This window comes from Diachasma alloeum, unplaced genomic scaffold (genome assembly GCF_001412515.2).
Source record: "Diachasma alloeum isolate Michigan unplaced genomic scaffold, Dall2.0 Dall_scaffold_00210, whole genome shotgun sequence".
Lineage (NCBI taxonomy): Eukaryota > Metazoa > Arthropoda > Insecta > Hymenoptera > Braconidae > Diachasma > Diachasma alloeum.
This window is the reverse complement of record NW_021680375.1, coordinates 2,231,530-2,254,199: the sequence shown is the minus strand read 5'-3', so window position 1 is coordinate 2,254,199 and position 22,670 is coordinate 2,231,530. Positions and strand designations below refer to the sequence as shown.

At 34.1% G+C, this 22,670-nt stretch overlaps 1 protein-coding gene across 6 annotated transcripts in view; it reads left to right on the top strand.

Moving 5' to 3' along the window:
* Positions 1–22,670, top strand: part of LOC107036696 — a 233,959-nt gene that overhangs the window by 183,667 nt on the left and 27,622 nt on the right. For all 6 annotated transcript variants that reach the window (XM_015254819.1, XM_015254821.1, XM_015254818.1 and 3 more), the window contains 2 exons: positions 11,443–11,576; positions 18,061–18,151. In XM_015254819.1, coding sequence (XP_015110305.1) covers positions 11,443–11,576; positions 18,061–18,151 — 225 coding nt within the window. The remainder of the gene's footprint in view (positions 1–11,442; positions 11,577–18,060; positions 18,152–22,670) is intronic.

Here is a 22,670-nt window from a genome sequence, read left to right as displayed (position 1 = left end):
TGTGACAGTTATGATCCCGAAACTCACTTTTAATTCAACACATTTAGTAGTCCTGATTTCAAGGAAAAAAAAAACAAAAATTACCAATTTTCTGTCAGTGGTCCGTTTTGCCCTCGCGGTTCGTTTTGCCATACCCCCTCCCCTACCGTAAAAATTTATTAAAACTTCTTCATTGATTTGCGAGATAAATTACAACAAGCAGAAAAAACAAAAACCGACACTTTGGAGTTACACCCCTCTGATTGTGACTATTTGGACTTCCGCCCCTTTGTCGTTATTCATGTTTCAAGTGGACTAGAATATCAACCAAGATCATAAAAGTAAAGAGACGTATGCCCTGGAGATACACCCCTTTTGTTCTCATTATTTAAAGATACGCCCATTTGTCATTATCAAAATTAATTGGCGAAAAACATTGGAAAAAGTCGGAAAATTCAAATTTACGATTAAAAAAAACATACGCCCCTCTGGCTTTGCAGAAGAAAAACTCGAAATGATGGCTCTTACGCCCTTTTGGCTATACGGCGACCACATGGTAAAACTTGGACCGCCATAAGGCCACCAAACGCACTAGTAATGAATCAGTTATTCCCAAATAAATTCACAATTGATGAAAAAGTGAAAATCAACTCTTTGTATCTGAAGGTGACACGGAACCCCTGAGTCTTGATGAACTTTTAGAATCGTGTTTTCTCCTACAATTATTAATTTTTATCTATGAAACTACTTTATCGGCTCGATTGTTGCATTATTGAGTCAATGAAGTCGTTTCATAAATAAAAAATAATAATTGCAGGAGAAAACACAATTCTAAAAGTTCCTATAGACACAGGGGTTCCGTTTCACCTTCAGGTATATTTCTAGGAAACACCTTTTTCTTAAAATTGTTTCCATGTTTTTCATAGAAAATGTTTACGATAGTCCCCAGCTATTGAAAAAAATGTTAACTAGCTGTACTACACAGTTTGGAAGATAACAAATAATGGAATTCGGGCTTCTAACACGCGAGGCATAGGCCAAACGGGGATTATGAGTCCCTCGAACTCGATTTTTTCATCTTGTGAGAAAACGGTTCTTACAATGTTCTTGAAGTAGCTCTACCCTTACAGTAAATTCAAAGATTATTGAAAACTGCCAAAAAATTACAGAAAACTCGATTAGATTCGGAAATCTAATTCTTTTCTCAATTAAAATCTGAAAATTACCGTTCTAAAAATTATCGTTTTGGTTTTCAAAGAAGAAATATTTAAAAATCAGGATTCAGTCCAGTGTCTTATGTGAAAATCAACATTTCCATTGTAATCAAAGATTAAAATCTGGATTTTTTTTCATTAGACGTGAAAAAATCAAGAATTTGTTTGACACCTCATAAAAAATAATCCACCGTTTTGCAAACAAGTTTTATTATTTATTCATAAGAGGGAAATATTTGAAAAAATATCAATATTTTGCGAAATTTAATTTAGATAATACTGACTGGGTATGAATTTTTTCAAATTTTTTCCATGCAATTTAGTTGAAAAATTTAAAAACTGAAAATATGCAAAAGTTTAGCATAGCCCGGCCGAAGGGTAGAGCTACTTTAAAGAACTAATCCGTAGTAGATTGATAAATTTCGGATACGGTGAATTTTTTGTAAAATTCAGTAGCGAAGCGTTAAACGGGGTCAAGTCGATTTTGACTATTGTCCAGTTTTTGACGAATATCTCGGAATCTAAAAGAGATAGAAAAAATTTTATCGGAACCTGTTGTATAACCCTCAATTGACCCTACAAAAAAGGTCATGAGAAAAATTTTGCTATCTCCTTTAGATTCTGAGATATTCATCAAAAACTGACCAAAAGTCAAAATCGACTTGACCCGCTTCACCGCTTCGCTACTGAATTTTGTACTACATAGCAGGGATCCCCATCAATATTAAATTTCTGTAATATTACAAGGATTTGACCCTTACATTAATGAAGGTTTAAAATATGCTGATTCAATTTTTCAAATAATATAATATTGATAATCTGATTTTTTACGAATAATGATATACTTACAATTTGTTAATATAAAACTGTAAATTTACTACTAAATGAATAATTCAAATTTCTTGAAAGTGAATTTTCGATTACACAAATAATCATCAATTTTCCTACCTCGATTATTGATTGATAAAATAATTGAAAATTTGAATATTTGAATTGATGATACTTAAGTACTCAAAAAATTTCAAGAGTGATGTTATCTAATTAATGGCTACAATATTTAACCGTAATAAAATATTCCAAATTTGACTATCCCTGCTACATAGTTTCATGAAAGCATTCCTTATTGGATACAAAAAATGAATTAACAAATTTCTTATTTGATTCAAACAGTTATTGTTGCCTGCATCAACAATACATGAGAATAGAAAAACTCAATAACTTATGGGGATGAAATAAATTAAGTTGTTTAAAATCTTTTCTGGAAATCTATAGGAACTAACTTTTGGGTTCGATTGTCTTAGGACATACCTTAAATCTCGAATTTCTCGTGTCAGTGAGGATAGATACATTGAATTCATTGAGGAAGATGTATTGAATAAAATTTCCCAAATATCTCTCTCCGGTTAATAAAAATCGGTAGAAAGGGGTTGAGAGAAGTTTTGAAGAGCCACCCTCAATTCTAACCGACAGCTGGGGCTATAAACCATCAGAGGGGAGGGTCGTGTAATACACAATTCAATGCTGTATCGAGAGTTATCCAACACCTGCGTATATCGTACATGCAGAACTATCCAACGCACGAGACACCAATGCGTTCACAACCCACATTCGTACTAGTAAACTCCCCCTTGTAACACGCGCGGCATCAAATGACTCATTATGAATTTCATATGTTCTTTAGTATACGAACCCTCGTAAGTTTAATATTATTTTTCGGTGGAAAACTTTTTTTTATTCGCATGGAGTGAGGGCAGACGGGCCACAAATATTTGAGGGCGAAATTGAAGCAAAATATTTATTTTCAATTTGTCGCTTTTTTGGTGAAAATTTCGGGGGATGAAATTTTTGGAAACAAACACATTTCACCCAGACGAATGAAGCTTTAGAATCGAATAACATTGTTTATTTGAAACCTTTCCATTTATTTTAAAAAAATTAAACTTTTACTTATGCAAATTTATATCAATTTTAATTCATGTAAGTAACATTTTCTTTTTTCAATTAATTGCTTATCATTTTTCTCATTGCAAAAACTAATACGACCGATGAGAATCGTATGTCCCATGTATCAGCTGTTACATTGTCATATTACAATAAATAATTTGCTCATGTTCTAATTCCTATGCTCACTGAATAGGATTTTAATCATAATTCAGTAGCGAAGCGGTAAACCGGATCAAGTCGATTTTGACTATTGGTCAGTTTTTTACGAATATCTCGGAATCTAAAAGAGAGAATTTTTTTTGTTATGACCTTTTTTATAGAGCCAATTGAGGGTTATAAAAAAGGTTATGAGAAAAATTTCTCTTAGATTTCGAGATATTCACCAAAAACTGACCAAACGTCAAAGTCGACTTGACCCGGTGTACCGCTTCGCTACTGAATTACAATTCAATTCCTGCTAGAACACACTTTAGAGTGTGAATTTCTGGAATTCAATGATTGTTGATACTCTAGTAAATGTGCGTGCCCATAAAAACCCTTTAAAATGAGGCGTCATACATAGTATTATCTTAAGTTTGAAAAGATAACGTTTTCTTAATAAAACTAATCTTTTTTTAATCGGAAATTTTTACTAAAAATTGTAAATATCCATTCACTTTATCCTCACACTTAAAAAAATTTGCAAAAACTCATTTAATTGAAATTTCAATCAAATCAGTTGAGTTCAGTCTGAACGAAAAAAGTATTTCTTCCTTGATTGTTTGTTCTGTACGTGAATCTATTGACTCAGGAACAATGTGATTTTCGATAAAATGTAATTCAGAAAGAGGAGAAAAGGAGGGAAAAGCAGCCAGTGTTGAGTGTGGCAAAAGGCGGGAGATTTAAAGCCTCTATAAATCCATTCGACCATTCCTTAAACCCCTAACTCTCAAATGGCCTTTACCCGATTGCGCTTTCCTCTTTCAACGACTAACGCATTAGCTGAGAAGTTGTTTTCTTTTGAACACCTAAAAATTTCACGATAAATCCGACTTCGAGTTTTAGGATTTCGAGCACTCTCACCGAATTTGGAGGGTTACATCAACGTGTACATTTAACCGTTAGTGGTGAAAATATGTATATTCTCTCTGAGCATTAAAGTAGTATGAACATACTCTAGCTGTTACTGTATATGCAACAGAAATATTCATCATTGATAATTTTTAATATGATTTGCAACTTTAATGAGTGAATTGTTCCATCAAATTATTATTTTTTGATATATTTGTAATCGCTCAAGGTATTTATGGCGGGATGGGCGTGTAGAAGGCGAGACGGAGGGGAATCTACTGTTCTCCCGCAGAAAACCAATCCCTGAACAAAAAAAAACGATATTTCAATTACAAATTTTCAATCTATTACGGCCATTTTTGTATTCGAAATATTTTTTTAATAACTTTTCTTTTTTTCTCACATATTTCAAGCCTTCTTTTATTTTTCTACCTTGTCTTTCAAATAATTGGAAAATAATTAAAATGGATAGAAAAAATGACAACGTCGTCCCGTTCGAGGTACAAGTTGGCAGCACTGATTCACTCAGCGGTTATGTTTTTTTCCCATAAGGGAGGATAGCCCTGTACCGCTCACCTAAGGGAAAATCCCAAATTTCGGATCTTAAACCTCAACCCAGAATGTGAACAATTATTTTAATTTCTTGTTTAACTATTCAAGGTGTGATTTCTGAAGTGTAGAGACTTAATTCAAGTCCAAATTTGTAAAATAAATGAAAAACGAAAGTGAGAGCCGATTGAGCGGTATTACCCGCTGTCGGGTAATAACGCTCGGTGCGGTTCCAATACCGCTCACTCCGCTGTCTGTACCGCTCGTGTTGCAACCTAACCTGATAACAACTATCAAATGACAGGAAAAAAATAAAACGAAATGAGTGGATAAAATACATTAAATCTTGTTTACTAGATTGAAAAGTTGAATGAATAATAGTACATTAGAGTACAAGGGCACAAATTTCGTTTTCAACGAATGTGTAGTTTACGAATGTGTAGTTTCTGTACACACATTCGTTGAAAACGAAATTTATTACCGAGTGCTCTATAATATTTTATGTCAAGTCGTGCAGAAGTCGAGTTTTGAGCAGGCTGCGCGAAGCACAGCGTGCGATAAACTCGACTTATTGCACGGCGCGACATAAAAGTGAAAGTTGTGAATCGTGCCTCCCTTCACAGCCTTCAAAGCTGAGTCTACGTCTTCACCTGTCCATTTCCCCCTTATTTTCTCCTCCGATTTCTTCGCTCGTGGCATTTTGCTAAACAAGAGAGGAAAATATGTACATAACCTCCATATGAATTTATCGGATCTGAGAGATTGTAACGGTATATCCCAACTATTTTACATGTTGGTTAAAATTGATCGGCATTTTATCGTTGATTATCGAACACTTTTTCTTTANAGTGAAAGTTGTGAATCGTGCCTCCCTTCACAGCCTTCAAAGCTGAGTCTACGTCTTCACCTGTCCATTTCCCCCTTATTTTCTCCTCCGATTTCTTCGCTCGTGGCATTTTGCTAAACAAGAGAGGAAAATATGTACATAACCTCCATATGAATTTATCGGATCTGAGAGATTGTAACGGTATATCCCAACTATTTTACATGTTGGTTAAAATTGATCGGCATTTTATCGTTGATTATCGAACACTTTTTCTTTAAAAAGAAACGATAATTATATTTTACTTACGTGATCTCCTCCAATGACCCGCCTTCGCACTGACGAGCTGTCAAACACCGAGCGACCGACGGACCGAGCGATATTGGACTTCAGCCGAGTGATATTACCCGCACCAGCCGAGCAGTATTACCCGCTGCGCGCGGTCTCAACGAAATTAATAATATTTATTAATTGGATGGGAATAAAGAGTTCAAATTAGTCTCTAATCAACCAAGGAAGTGCCGCGAATCGAAAAAAAAAGTTGAACATGAGAAAGTTAAGTTTTAAATCACCAAAAACCTTATTTAATGGTCCTCCGATTTCACAGTGTAAGAACCTCGAAACCTGGCTATGTGTTTTTTTATATTCAAAGTGATATGTGAAGTGGAATTTCTCCGAAAATTACATCGTGCTATCAAATCATTTACATTAGGGAAAAGAACAAAATTTTACATTTCATAATTATGGAGAAAACCGGGCGAGCGATATTGCACGCCGAGCGGTACAGGTCGACTCTCCCCTAGCGAAATGTATCATCACAACTCCCTTCGTATTTGCCGCGCTCACTCCACCACGATTTTGATTGGAAATGATGTAGAATGGTCTGAAACGAAAAAATACGAAGTTTGGCGACCAGGTCTGTATGTGAACATGTCCACCGCCACCTTCCCGGTGGTCATTTTTTAGAAAATTGGGTAATTAAGCATGTATTACACCCTTTTTGCCAAAAATTCACGTTTTTTAAATTTTTTCTGGTAAATTGTTGATCGAATTGACGTGGAAAAATATACCGTTTTTGCGTTTTATCATTATTTAATGACTCATGAAATTTCATGATCGTGCAATCTTTTTCCTGCGTTTTTCCTAAAACTTTTCGGAAATTCGCAAAACTTTAGAAAAATGCAGGAAAATGATTACACTACCATGAAACTTTGTGAGTCAGTCAATAATGATAAATTGCAAAAACGGTATATTATTTCGCGTCAATCCGATCAATAATTTGCCAGAAAAGTGAAAAAACGTGAACGTTGGCCTAAAGGGTGTAGTACATCCTTAAGTCGCTAAAGTAATTCCAAAAAATCTGAAATTTTGTTAGATCATAGGTGCTAAGAGGACTAACTCTACACTGATAGAACGGTTTAGTAGAACCAAACGAGACTTTTTAACTATTACCGCGATTCGTTAACTACACGGAAATTTTCTAGAAAAATTCTAGTACGAGTACTGGAAAAATTACAATTCATCAGCGGTGAAAAATTCTAGTACTATTAAGGTAAAATTTCTTGGTATTTCTGGCAAAATTTCTGTGCAATTTTCACAAAAATAAGGGGAAAAATTCATGTTTTCCTCAATAAAATTTCTAGTGCCGGCACTGGAATTTTTTCCTGGCCGTCACTTTGCGCCTCTTTTCCCGTGCTAGCACTAGAATTTTTCTAAAAAATTTCTCTCCGTGTATTAATAACGAATCGCGGTAACAGTTAAGAAGTCTCGTTTGGTGCAACTGAATCGTTCCACCTTTTCTATCAGTGCATGCAAAATTATTTCGAACAACGCAATTGCTCACTTGTTTTCATTCGCGTTAGAAAACCAGTGAAAATAGAAAATCCATGAAAATTATTATGAGCTTCTACTCTTCGATTATTGTTTGGAGTTACGCGTTATTCACAAAATTAGAGATGAGCTGCGATGCACGAACTAGAGGGCACATTGTCGACGTACGTAGGGGGTGTACTGTGACCAATGGAGCACGATAATATACGGATTTGAATTCATGAATAATTCTGATCCTAAAGCTTTTCCTATCTTCCTCTCTACCCTTATTTTCCAAGGTACTTCCGGGTCAATAGACTCTGATTAAACTAAAAAAATTACTGAATGATATTCATCCTTGAAGCAAACTTATTTTTCACATGAAAGATTCATTCCATCATTGAAATACTTGAGTAGAAAAAATCAAATCAAGTCGGCAGTGAAGTAGTAAATTATCATTTTACTACTTCTAACCACATTAAATTTTTTTTTATTTATCAAATAAATATTGATTTAGATGAAAGAAAAAATTTATTTGATTCAAATAAAGAAATTTTATTTTGTTTTGCGTTGGCAAAAATCGAAACTGTAGGGCATGAACCCACAGTGACGACCCAATCACGCTGGACCGCCTTCTCAGGCGTCGACGAAATTCAAATTAAAATGCGTGAATGACAAATTGAATGAATCACAGTAATTACGTATGATAAATGAGTTAATATTCGACAAACAGCTTGAAATAATTCCCTAAAGCAGCTCGCGTAACCCGAGAACAAGGAAAATTGCATCGACGCGAAGGGAAAATAATATCTCCTGTCTCAATTTAATATAAACAAAAAAATTTAAAAAAAATAAATAAAAAAAATTAAATTTTAAATTTAAATTGAAAACAAACAAAAAAAAGAACAAAAACAATTTTTTATTCAATTTTTTAATTTTTAATTTTAAATTTAATATTTTTTTTATTTAATTTGAAAAAAAAATTATTCAATGTTTTGTTTATATTAAAACAGAACATAAATAAATTAAAGAAGTATTATATAATTAAATAGTTTGTATAATTTTTTTTCCAAATTAAATAAAAAAAATTATTTAGGACTATTTAAATGAATTTATTTATTTGATTCAAATAAATCATTTTTCTGAGTGTATACCATCATGATTACAAAACTTTGTGTATCTCTACAATCTCAACTAAAAAAATAGAGTGTTTCATTCATTATATACTACTTTCTATTGTTCAATACGTTTCTTTGTTTGCATTTATCTTGTTGCAATGTTTTCGAACTTCCGAGGGCGAAAAAAATCCGAATAGGAAAATAACATTGTTCTCCATTCTCCCTCTCCGTCCAATAAACTCCGTTTAGATGATACGGTCTAGCGTTTGACAGTGTACAGACGAATTTTTTTTTTCCCGATAAAATACGTACGTTTATTTTGTGTAGGAAATAGTGACGAGACAGTGGTACAATAGTCCGAGGGGTGAAAACATATAATAAAAAAAACGGAGAGGAAAAAAGGAGAAATAGCGGATCACAGATGCGACGTTTTATTGACGTATCTCTGTGTGCGCGTTGTGTTTCGCTTTTACCAATACGATTGCTCCATTTCATGGCTGACGTCTACTGCAAAAATGGGGGGAGAAGTGTCGCGATTGACAGTAAAGTGAAGATGAAATGTATCAAATAACAATTGTGACGGTTTTTGATGTATCTATTGGTTGTCTTTATTTGGAGACATGATTTTGTTAACGATTTTCATGCATATTGCAAAAATTTTAAAAGACAACATGTGGTGGGGAGTTCTATATTGCAATGAACGGAAAAAGTAAGGCGGTTTTCATGAGTAAAATCATCTTGCGTCGAATTTTCATGAAGCCTGCCTAACAAATAAATAAACGAATCATAATTGCCCAAATCATTCAGGTCAGACAAAAAAAGAATAATTCTACTTTTTTAATATTGCGGTTACTATGGTTTTATAAACACTAGTAGATTAATTTTGAAACAGGAGAAATCATCAACTTGAGAAGGAGAATATTAACAATATAGGAATCTGGATTTTCTTGATTGCAGAACCCAAATGTTCTGAATTGCAGACCCCTAGAATCAATGAAAATGTGTAAAATAAGAGTTCATTGAAGTACACTTATACTAGATTCAAATAGAAATATCTGAGAATTGGAACTTTTTTGTCTGATTTTGAGAGAAAAGTTTCTTAAAATAAATTAAAAGTTGCTTATTTCCTGGATTTTTTACTCGCTAGATTTCAGTTCTGAAATTCTGATATTTTCACTGGAAATTTTTTTCTCTGTCTAGCTTTCCGAAGAAAATATCTTGAATCCTCTAGCCCATTGAGCTCTAAACCCCGAGTTAAAGAACTTCACGGTAATTCCGATTCTATAGATAAAAATAGAGTGTCTTTGCCTCACACCCAGAGGCCTGACGCTTTTGATTCAAATAAAATCCTTCATTTTTAATTCGCCTGTTCACCTAAACAATTATTTTATGGGGAATTAGTAAACACATGTGTTGATTCCAATGCAGATGTTTCAATTATATGAAATAAACGGATTATTTGATCCAATTAATTATTACATACACGGAGAGAATTAAATAGTAAATATTACCATGGCCATATGAGACATTACTATGGTAATATACTAAAAGGGTTTTCAAACGTCCCTACATAGTAACCCTTACTATAACCCATGGTAATGCTTACTATGTTCCATAGTAATACTTACTATGTTTCATAGTACTACTTACTATGTTCCATAGTACTACTTACTATGTTCCATAGTACTACTTACTATGTTCCATAGTACTACTTACTATGTTCCATAGTACTGCTTACTATGTTCCATAGTACTGCTTACTATGTTCCATAGTAATACTTACTATGTTCCACAGTAATACTTACTATGTTCCACAGTAATACTTACTGTTCCATAGTAATACTTACTATGCCCCATAGTAATACTTACTATGCCCCATAGTAATACTTACTATGTTCCGTAGTAATACTTACTATGTTCCATAGTAATGCCTACCATGTCCATAGAAATAGTTACCATGTGGATAGAAAATGGTCCTATGAACATAGGAAGTACCTCTAAACTAACCGGTTGAAATTCGCAATTGTCTCTTGATGCGTTCATAAACTCAAGACGCTCAAGGCTTAACTCTTTAAGAAAATTGAACAAATTAAACTCATTATTTCAAATTTTCCTATCAAGTTCTACAATATTTTTGTTTAAAATTTGTATATTTATTTAAATAATAAAGCTTTAATCACATGGAATCAATAGTGCATTCGTTAGAAGTAGATAATCAATTAGAAATAAATGAACTATTTATTTGATTCAAACAGAGAATTATGACACATCAATAAATTCTTTTCATTCGCCATGTAAACAATGATTCCACATTTCTAACTAATAGTCTTTACTTGTATGAAGAAAGCAGTTGTTTAAAATGCAACTGCAAATTTAATTTAGGTTTTAATGGGCTTTATTAGGAGCTCTGTGAATAAATCCATTATTTCATTCAGAAACTTAATTTCTCTTTTAGATGGTTCCTACAACAAGAAAATTCTCGCTCTTGAATTAATAATATTTCCGTGTCTAACATTGATCTACTGCTGTTCTATTCCTAGATGGCATTTAATTATTCAGAATAATTTCATTATATATGTTATAGGACATTTTCATTTTCTCCGTATACTAATGAATTCATTCTCTTCCCTGGCTAAACGCTGATTCCGAATCAAGAAAACATTTGCTTATATTTGAAAAACGTATTTATTTAATAGGACTAAAAATAAACTGTACGTTTAAATAAAGCTTCATTACGAGTTATTTGAATAAATCCATTTATTTGATTCAAGTAAAGTTTATTCAATTCAAATGAACAATTTTTCTGGGTGTAGTCACTTCTGGGAATATGTAATATCGATGTCCAAGAGGAACGACCTAGAGTACTCTACCAAAGAATGAATAAGAATATGAGGGAATATAAACACTTGGATAATCTCCTTAAGTAATGTTTTTGTTGCTTTCATTTGTTATTACAGAGGGAGGCGACACAACGCGATGTGGAACGAGAACGGAGACTGCGAATGGAGGCCGAGTCACGTGTACGCGAGGCTACGGCCGAGGCGGAACGAGCACGAGCGAGGGTGCATCACCTCCAGCGTGAATTGGCGAGGTACATTAAATTTCTTCTTAATTAAAAAAATTCGTTAACTCACCCTTGTCGACATCTCTACTGTTTCCCATTAAAATTCTTCTTTGTTTCAGTGAATTATTAGTTTTTCTTCAATTTTTATAATTCTCCGGGTGAAAAAATGGAAATTAAACGGCAATAAAATTTCGGTCATTTCACTCTTTCAATTATTCCTCATTTTTATAATAGGGTAAGCCACCCAGTAGATGGGCACTGCCCTATAGATGGACGAGCTACTTTTGGATAGGAAATTACGCAAAAAAATGTTGAAATGCGAACTGTTGCTTTGAATTTTCACTAACTGTTGTGATTCTTAACCCCTGAATGGCGATTTTTTTTAATCTTTTTTTTTTCAATTGCTAGAAAAACAAACGTCCATCTACTGGGCGGTTTTCTTAGGCGTGCATCTACTGGCCAGTTTACCCTTGATTATAGGAAATACGTTTGTAGAATAGTCCAGAAAACTTCCGCTCGAAAACTTTAGTTGACGATCCGTTTTGCCCCCATACGTCTGGAGATACACTTGAGATCAATTATCTATACACTTGAATTCAGTAGCAAAGTGGTAAAACAGTTTAAGTCGACTTAGCGCTCATCTGAGTTTTTGAGGAATATCTCTGAATCTAAGGGAGATAACGAAATTTTTGTAATTACCTTTTTTGTAGAGCGAATTGAATGCTATAGAAAAAGTCTTATCAAAAATTTTGCTATCTCCCTAAAATTCTGAGATATTCATTGAAAACTGGCAAATAGTCGAAACCGACTTAAACCGTTTTACCACTTCGCTACTGAATTGCAATCGTTACTGGAAATGAAACAAATTTCTGACAGTGTATTGAACGACTTCTCTTTCTCAGTGTGAGCATAAAATTATTTACCAGGAGATTTCACGATTCTAGAAATGAACAAGACAATATTTTTTTCCATCAAGAAAATCTTTGTCAAAACAAATTTTTTCGCTCAGTACAAGAATTGCACCTGTATTAAGGTAATAAAAAAATAAATCTCAAAAATTGGTGAAATTGAGGAAATAAATTTGGAAAAAAGCCTCATTTATCAGCTTGCAATAACCGACGATAGGCTGCGGTAAATCATCGATATTAGTCTCCTCTCCCCCTTCCCACCCTAACACCCCCTCCTTTAACCAATAACATTGGCCACCGAAACCGATGAATGGTAGATTCCCCTACTACGGCGATATTATCGAAATACCTCTGGAGGGTGATACAAAAACACCCGGAAATTAGATGAGAAAAAAATTTTCGACCTTGGCCCTGAGGATAACATTCGAGGGGTGTGTCCCTGATAATCGATGTGATGTGTATATAACTTGTTCCTTATTTCCGTATGTTTTTACGTCGAAAAGTCAATTCACTGAGAAAACACAAAAACCGAGAACTAAACTCGAGAGATAAAGTCTTCATTATTTTTTCCAAAATAAAACCCTGTAGGATCCCCCACCGCAATAATTCCATCGGTCAAAATCGTAGGGGAAGAAATAATCCGATCGATACCCCTTGAGCTTTGAAATGAATCGGATAGGCCTCTCTAAATTCCCTGCACGGAGAGAAATATTCAATAAAAATTACCTATCTTTTCCGTAATTCCGGAGCGAAATGTGGTTGTAGGAAATTTTACGGAACTGTCACTGAATTTTACCAGAGCGTTCTGTAATTTTTACCTGAATCTCCTGTGAAAAATTACAATAACATCAATTAAATTTTCTGAGTCGATTCCGTAATCGGTGAGCGAACTGTGAGTTCCGTAATTTTTACAGAACATTTCTCTCCATATGTATAAAAATGATACCAGAAAAAAAAGCTTCTACACTGACAGAAAAAATTTGTTCTGTCAAAAGAATTTTCAAATAAACATGATTTCATAGTGACTACTGATTTCTTTCTAGCCAAAAGTTTGCCAACTCCAGAAAGTCGTTGGTTTACTCAAAAATCAAAATTATTCTCATGACTAAATACGTTGTTATCTCAATCAACACGATCATACGTTGTTCCAAGTAAATTATAATTGAAGTGAGCATTTCGTATGTTGAACAGGAGGAATATTGCTACGCGGAAAAAGCTTTGAGATTGTAGTAAGATGTCGTTGAGTTGAAAGAAGTTTATATTTCTTGACTTGAAAAATCGCATTAGCTTGCAATAACAGAATCACAGATTACGGCAATTCTACACAAACTTGGATATCACAAATTTCGTTCAATGTGATATCCAAGTTTGTGTAGAATTAGAGATGTACAGAAAGCTCAATTTAAACATCGACTTCATTCGAGAAAACAACATTCAATTCATTCCTCAATGTAATCATCTCCCAGGTACGAATTTTTGACCAATTAATGGAAGTCGAAAATTTCTCGACTGGAGGTTACATTAGGTTTAAAAAAATTGAATTTTTCCATTTTTGTGGTGGATACATGTGACTTGACGCCAAGGACTGTTTTATTTGATTCAAGTAAATGTATCTCAAGAAGAAATAGTTGATATTCGCCGTAAGATCTTATTTATTTGAAATTAATTCAAGTATGTAATACTTGTTCCAAGAAAGAAAATCTTAATAAATAGTATATTATGTCACCAGGCGATAAATATCGCCGATAATTATCGCCGTGTGGCATACGATATTTTATGTCGTATGGGCCCGAAAACCACGATCTAGCCGAGCGAAGCGAGGTTAGAATCACGGTTTTTTCGGGCCTAACGACATAAAATAATTTTTTCTATCAGTATAGTTTCCACTGAAAACCTGTGGATTTTAGAAATCCGTTGTCCTAACATCTGGCGAACATAAAATTCTAGAGATTAATAAAATTCCCGCAGACGAAATAATTCTAATTGTTAGTCATATTGGGTTAAATCTAGAATAATTTTACTTAAATTAAGACGAATTTCCTCTTATTTCGAGAAAAATTGGTTGTTGACTTCAGAACATTTGGGTTCCCAAATTAGAAAGATCTCGCTCTGGAATTTGTTTTTCCCCTTGAAAATTAATCTATTCATGTTTCACCTATCCTTCAACATCTCTGTAATTCATAATTCTGTGTTGATGTCATTTACAAGCCATTCAAACCGTGTTACCCAATAAATTGACTCGATTAATGTTGAATTAATGTTCAATTATTCCAGAATTTTATCTCTTTCAAATGCTCCCAGTTTAAAACCCAAGAGCTCTTAATTCAAGAATCTAACGCTTCTTCATTCAAGAACTTTTTTCTCTTGGAATATGTAGATTTTTGGTACTGAATTCTCGAGATTTTTTTTCTGAAATTGAGGATATCCAAGCGGTTCAAGTATTTTTTTTAGGGGGGGGGGGGATCCTCTTCAGAGTTGATAGAATAGATAAAGAGTATTTTTTAGGCGCAATATCAACCTTAGAATTATTATTTTTTTAAACTTCGGTGTTTATAAATAAATAATTGAAATTGATTGAACTCTAGAAACCTTATGTTTTAGGCATGAAATCGATTTTTCGTAAAATCCTGAATATGAATAAATTTGTTACGATTCCGAACAAATAATTTTTATAGAAAAAAATTCAGTAGCGAAGCGGTAAATCGGGTTGAGTCGATTTTGACTTTTGGCCATTTTTTGACAAATATCTCGGAATCTAAGAGAGATAGCAAAATTTTGCTCATTACCTTTTTTATAACCCTCAGTTGACTCTATAAAAAAGGTCATGACGAAAATTTTTCTATCTCTTTTAGATTCCCAGATATTCGTCAAAAACTGGCCAATAGTCAAAATCGACTTAACCCGGTTTACCGCTTCGCTACTGAATTGATCGTTTCTAAATGATTTATAGATAATGCTCATAATTGTCAAAAATTGCACTTTTTAAATTATTTCATCAATCTTTCCCCAAACGTCAACTTTCAAATTTTCACATTTTGAAAATATTTTCTAACGTTTCAATATTACGATTCAAATTCAGACCTACAAAGTTTAAACAATAAAATCATTGTAAAATGTCCGGAGACTTGGGGTCAAATGGGGCTCAAATGAAAGCTTTGATTTCGATTACAAAAGTAGAAAAGCATTTCACTGGGGAAAAAATAGCAGAAGTCCTTAGCTATCCTTAAGTAACCAGTTTCTGTAAAATCAGAAATCCGACACTGAAAACTGGAACTTTTTGAAGCTTTTTGAAGTTACTACACGTATGAAAAAATCGTATGGACATTTTTTATACGAATATTTTCTCTACGAATTATTTCTATACATAAATTTTTACATAAATTTCTGTTTTCATACGAAAGATGGCTAAACGCTCCAGAGAAAAACGTAGAGAAATGTCGCAACTCCATACGAAATGTTTCTATACATGTGGCAGTGGGTCGTATAGAATAAAACCTATAGAAATCGTATAGAAATAATTTCTATAGAAACTATCCGTATAGAAATATCCGAATATCATATACCAAAATCCTATAGAAATTCTATACGCAATCCGTATACAAAATTGCTATACGATTTTTTCATACGTATAATACTGAATGTTTTTCGGCATTTTCTTATGTTTTTTCCTCCATTAGAAAAAGAACATAAAAAATGTCCTCTCATGAATTCTCCGGAGACCCTCTCCATGCAAAATGCTTGATGATAGCATTTGTCAGTGGCAGATAACAGCTAGCGGAAAATATTATGATAGGCGAAACTACTCAATTTGGATAAAACGCTAAAAGCATTTGGGTGACAAACTGATTAGAGAAGATGTAGTTTTGGAAAGGTGTTTGTATGGTTCATCTGTATTTACACATATCCCCGTGGCTTTAACACCACTATAATCAATCACAGGCCAACACCAGAGGCCAGTAATGCCTCAACATGATTTTGTGAATAAATCTGGGGGATAATGAAATCACTGGTGATTAGTCAATGTCTTGGACCGCCGACCGGCGGAACTTAGGGAGTTATTTCATGTCTGCTGTCCTCGGCAGGAGGTTATTAATTATTAACATTTTTCTCAATGGAGTGATGAATCATTAACAAACGTCATAACACTTGTTTAATTTTTCCAATAGTCCGAATCCATCTTCTTTTAGGGAGACAATTCCTGGATGTGAACTCAATGGAAATGATTTCGTGTTTTTCAATTATGCACTGAGAGAAGAAAACAAGCAGCGCGACAGAGGCCATTTGACAGATTATATATGACTGCTACTCTCCACGTATTTTTTTCTCCTGTTTTCATTTCAGTACCGAAGTGGTAAAAGGAGATAAGTCAACTTTTTTAAGTTGACTATTGACCAGTTTTCATTCCGGCGCACTCTGCATGTTTGACACAAAAAAATAATTTTTTGATAATTTTCAAAAAACTATTGTCTTGGCACAAGTAAGACTTGTTTGAGAACTTTGTCGCTTTTCTCTCAGTGTACCACACTTATTTCGCTCCTGAAAAATGTTTCTTTTATCTGAAATACGGCATAATAGTTCTTCGTTTCCACTATCGAATGGTCAAAAATATTGATTATATCGTACCTATCGTGTAACTTCGGAACTAAATATTTATTGATTATCTTCATTTTATGAGAGATATCATAAAATGAAGTGGACACGTTTTCCTCCCCCCTCTGTCTGAGAATCTTAAACTTATTCATAAATAACTAAATCAGAGAAAATAGTATATTTCATTACGAGTGCGGAAAAGAGTTTTTTCTCGCTTTCGGCTCGTGCTATAAACCTCCCACGAGTCAAAAAACACTTTTCCCACGGGTATCGAACGATATTTTTCATCACAATGTGTGGAAAAGGGACGTTTTAGGCACGCGGACCGTGTCTAAAAAGTTACTTTTTCGCACAACGTGATGAAATAGTATATTTCAGCACGTGTGGGGCAATATCGTCTTTAACGTGTGTGGGGTTTACAGCATGAGCCGAAGAAGAGTGATGTAACCACACACGTTAAGGACGAAATTTCCCAACAAGTACTGAACAAAATTTTATGTCACGAAGCCTGAAACCGGCTGAATTAGACACGAGACGCGAAGCGTCGAGTGTGTAATCCAGCCGGTTTCAGGCATGAGTGGCATAAATAAATTTCTTTACATTGCCGTGAAGTTGAATCTTCATTCAGAAAAGATGAGCCTTTTTTTATTCGAAAACTATCACACGGAGAGATATGTTCAGTAAAAATTACGGAGATCACAATTCACTCACCGATTACGGAATCGACTCAGAAAATTTAAGTGACGGTATCGTAATTTTTCACAGGAGATTCAGATAAAAATTACGGAACGCTCCGGAAAAATTCCGCGACAGTTCCGTAAAATTTCCTACAACCACATTTCGCTCCGGAATTACGGAAAAGATACGCAATTTTTATTGAATATTTCTCTCCGTGCAGATTCAATTATTTTCAGAACTTCATTACTTCTAAACCGAAAACTTCGTTAATATAAATTCCAACGAAACAATTTAAATTCCTAACTACTAAAGCTCTCGTTTATTTATTATTCCAGGATGGAGGAAACCTCACGTGGACTATTGCAACACAAACAGAGGGCAGAACAACTCAAACAGGAGAGAACAGCACTGACACTATCTTACGAGGTAAAGAAACCGTAAAAAAAATCATAAAATCGAGAAAAAAACGAAGGCACTTCCCACAACACCCCAGAATGGCTCCATAATCGTAAAAAATAAAAGAAATGATGGGTGACAAAAAATAAGGAAGAGGAGGAAAAAAAATTGCTGATGTCTGTCGGGCACATATCGAACCCCCACCCCTCGCGTGTCATTATGGTCATCTTTTGGGGCAGAGTTAACCCTCCGGAGGGGAAGCCAGAGTGCGATGACACTTGTCTGAGGGGTTTCTTCTTGTCTCGTAAGAAAATAGAATAAAAATGAAGATTGGCAAGCGTAATTTCTGTGCACCAAATAAAAAAAAATTGCAGTCATTTCTGAGGAGTTTTTTGAACATTTTTTCAATCAAAATGGTTCGGAGTTGTCTGAATACAGCTTGATTATTAAGATCATTAAAAACTGCGAGAAATTTTTAGGAAACTCGATGAAATTTGGAAATGTAATTACTCTCTCAATTTTTTTTTGAATAGAATTTTCGAAATTTAAAAAAAAAACGTTGAAAATTTAGGCTGAGGAATTTCTGTAGAAAAAATTGTAATTGAATAAATTAGAAAGAAAAATGAAATTCTATAGATTTTTTCTGGGAAACATTTTTTATTGAATATGAGATTTTATTGAATGCCACAAAAATTTGTCATTGCAGAACACACGCACAAAAAATTATAGAAAAACCCAGCGAATTCGATATGAAAATTCTACTGAACTTCAAATGAAACTCTATTATGGAAAAAATTGGTAGAATTTCATTTTTCTGTACAACTTTTTCTATTGAGACATTTTCTATAGAAATTTCTCGACATGGATTCTCTAATTTTTTTTTCCACTCTATTTTTGTTCTCCTTTCCTTTATTTATATAACAAATCGGTGAAACATTTTTCGTCTCGATTTCGCCCAGTATGTACCAGACTTGGCAATATTTTAAGTTTATCTTAGCTTATGAATAAAAAATACTTATTTTAATAATAAATGTATTAGTCATGTTAATATTATTAATAATAATAATAAAATTCATATATAATAATAATATGTAATAGATAAACTTTATTATTATTTTATACATTTTATATATAAACAAGTATTTTTTATTCATAAACTAAGATAAACTTGAAATATTCCCTTACAACGTGATTTGTTCGTCATGAAATCTTTTGGAGATCATGTCTCAAAATTGTTCTCAAATCTTCATATATTAAAAACGGACATTAACTCCACGTATGACAAAAATTCAATAGAAAAGCCTAGCGCTTTCTCTGAGAAATTCTATTAAATTTCTATTGGAACTCTATAAAAATCCTATTGAAAGATTTTGTTTGATTATTACACCAATTCTATTAAATTATTAAAATTAAATTATTATTATTTATTACCGACGGCGGTGGCTGTGTGGTTAGACTGTGGAATTGGCATGCGGGAGACCCGGGTTCGATTCCCGGCTGGGGGGGCCAAAATTTGTGACACTCTAAATCTCACGGTTTCACTGCCGATCGGGAGTCTCGCAAAAGACAACTGTACCTGAGCAGGTTTTTCCCTCAAATGAGATTTTCCCTTGTCCTTCGGCGAATGCGGTACAGGAGGTTGGGGGGTGGGAAGGGAACAAATCGTAAAGACCCAAAAGGCTATACGAGAAGAAAAAATTAAAAATTATTATTATTTATTATTAAAATTTGAAATTTCCCAATGAATTTTAATAATTTCAATAATTTACTCATTACAACAACAGGAAAATTCAATGCTTTTCTCATGCATTCATAAGAACTTAAAAAATCACACAAAAATACTTGATTCGAAGAATTTCTATAGACAATAGTTCAATAGAATAATTTGTATTGAAAAATAGAATTATTTTGATTTTTTCTATAGAATATTTTTCATTAACCATTTCTATTTACAAAAAACAGGATAACCTGCCGAATTAGAAAGTTCAATAAAATTTCAATAGAATAATAGGAATCCAATGGAATTTTCTACCGAATTCACTTGGTTTTTCTATAAATTTTCTTCGTACGTGTTATGTATCCAAATGTATGAGGAAGTGAATCGTCGGTCGGAGTTTCCACGGATTCCCCTGGCCTTTCAATGTAAATGGGTTCTAAACTATTGCTTGGACATTCCCGGAGTAGAACGAAATTGTTAGAGGTCTTAAAATGGGTAATGGCTGTGCTTTAATGATACCGAATTGATATAAAAGAGATGTCATCAGGAAAAATCACTCATATAACTGAAGAGATAATAATCGCTGTCCTAAAATTTCATGATCATAAATAAAACGCTATCTCCGGGTTCACGGACCGTTTAGTCCTGAAAGATTCCTCCATTTCCCTTCTTCACTTTATATTGATCGTGGTTGACTGTTTCGTGACAATTAAAATGCCTCTGAAAATCATAAAACAGGTTCATCTTTACAATTGTGCTGAAACTTTTCCAGATATTTGAACTTCAATTAGATTTTTTTAAATAGCCAAAATTAAGGCTGTTACGAAACAAAATAAGTGGGAAATTAATTTCGTCACAACATATTTAATATATTTTTGCTAATCAATTAGCAATTTGCTTCCGATGGAATTTCTGTGACGATGTATTTTAAATTGAATTCAATGACTTATTGAATTCAACATTGTCCCAACATTGACAGCCAACATTGCTCCAACGTAAATATTTTTTACCTTTCTCTGAATATTGGTTTGATAACAAAATTGATCAATAACAGATGCAATCAATCTCACATTGAGAGAAAACAGCAGTTTTCAAACAAGTCTCACTTGTGCCAAACAAGTCAAGTTTTTTTTATTAAAAATGATCAAAAAAGGATTTTTTTTTGCCAAACATGTGAAGCGTGCGCCGAGATTGAAATTTTTTATTGCAAAAATCGATTTAGTCTTTTCAAAAAAATTGAATTCGCTATGCAAGCAAGAATAGTATATTCCATCCCACTCGCATCAAAATATACTATTTTAACAGTGATGCTACGTTCAGCGCGTGGCCGAACTGTACGTTTTTCGTTTACAAGTAGACGAAAAGACTTTTTGTTTACTTTTCGCTTACGAGTAAATGAAAAGGCACTTTTCGACACGGGGTGAACGTAGCAGTAGTGTTAAAATAGTATATTTCAGTACGTGTGGGGCAATTTCGTCTTTAACGTGTGTGGGGTTTACAGAATGAGCTGAAGGTGAGTGATGTAACCACACACGTTAAGGACGAAATTTTCCAACAAGTACTGAACAAAACTTTATGTCACGAAGCCTGAAACCGGCTGAATTAGACACGAGACGCGAAGCGTCGAGTCCGTAANAACTTTTTAGGCCCGCTTTGCGTGCCTAAAACGTCCCTTTTCCGCACATTGTGATGAAAAAAATCGTTCGATACTCGTGGGAAAAGTGTTTTTTGGCTCGTGGGAGGTTTATAGCACGAGCCGAAGGCGAGTAGCGAAATTACTATTTCGTCACTAGGCCACGGAATAGTATATTATGTCATTATTCGATAAAAGTATTATCTGGCAAATGTGGCTTTATAATCCGAGCCGAAGGCGAGAATACTTTTATCGTCGTGTGGCATACAATATTTTTCATCACGCTGTGCAAAAAAGTAACTTTTTAGGCACGCTTCGCGTGCCTAAAACGTCCCTTTTCCACACATTGTGATGGAAAATATCATTCGATACTCGTGGGAAAAGTGTTTTTTGGCTCGTGGGATTATATCATTCGCCTTCAGCTCGTGCTATAAACCTCCCACGAGCCAAAAAACTCTTTCCCGCACTCGTAACGAAATATACTATTATGTCATTGGGCCCGAAAACCCCGATCTAATCGAGCGAAGCGAGGTTAGAATCGCGGTTTATCGGTCCTAATGACAAAACTTTTTTGACGAGTGTAAAGGTTGCAGACCGAGGCGAAACCAAGGAATGCAATCACACGAGTCAGAAAAGTTGTTTTTTGCACAGCGAGATAAAAAAGTGTTTTTTGACCCGCGGGAAGTGTGCACCGCTCGCCAAAGGCCCTCCCAAGGTTCAAAGAACACTTTTCCCACGAGCATTGAATCCTATTTAATCACAAAGTGTGAAAAGTGGGACTTTCCACAAAATTCTAAAATTTCACTTTACGCACAAGTGATGAAAAATTAGTTTTCCTGACACAAAAAATTAGAAATTTCGGATGTGACGAATACAATGCATCCATTCGAAAGCAAAAAAATACTACATCTTTATTAACTTTCCACAACACAATTAGAATCATTATAATTATGGACAATAAATTCAACATTCTGGTGTCTGTTAAAAGAAAACAGCCATGAAAATTTATCTATTAAATTGACCAATGAAAAAGTAATGAATCGTGTGGAAAAAATTTGATAAATTGGGGGGATAAAAATCATTAGCATTTTAAAGAAACAGGTTTTACATGAAAAATTTCAAGGTCAATTCCCCGCGGGTCGTGTAAGCATTAAACTCATCCTGAAAATGAACGAGAAGAGACGGGCCGTCGGGGGGGG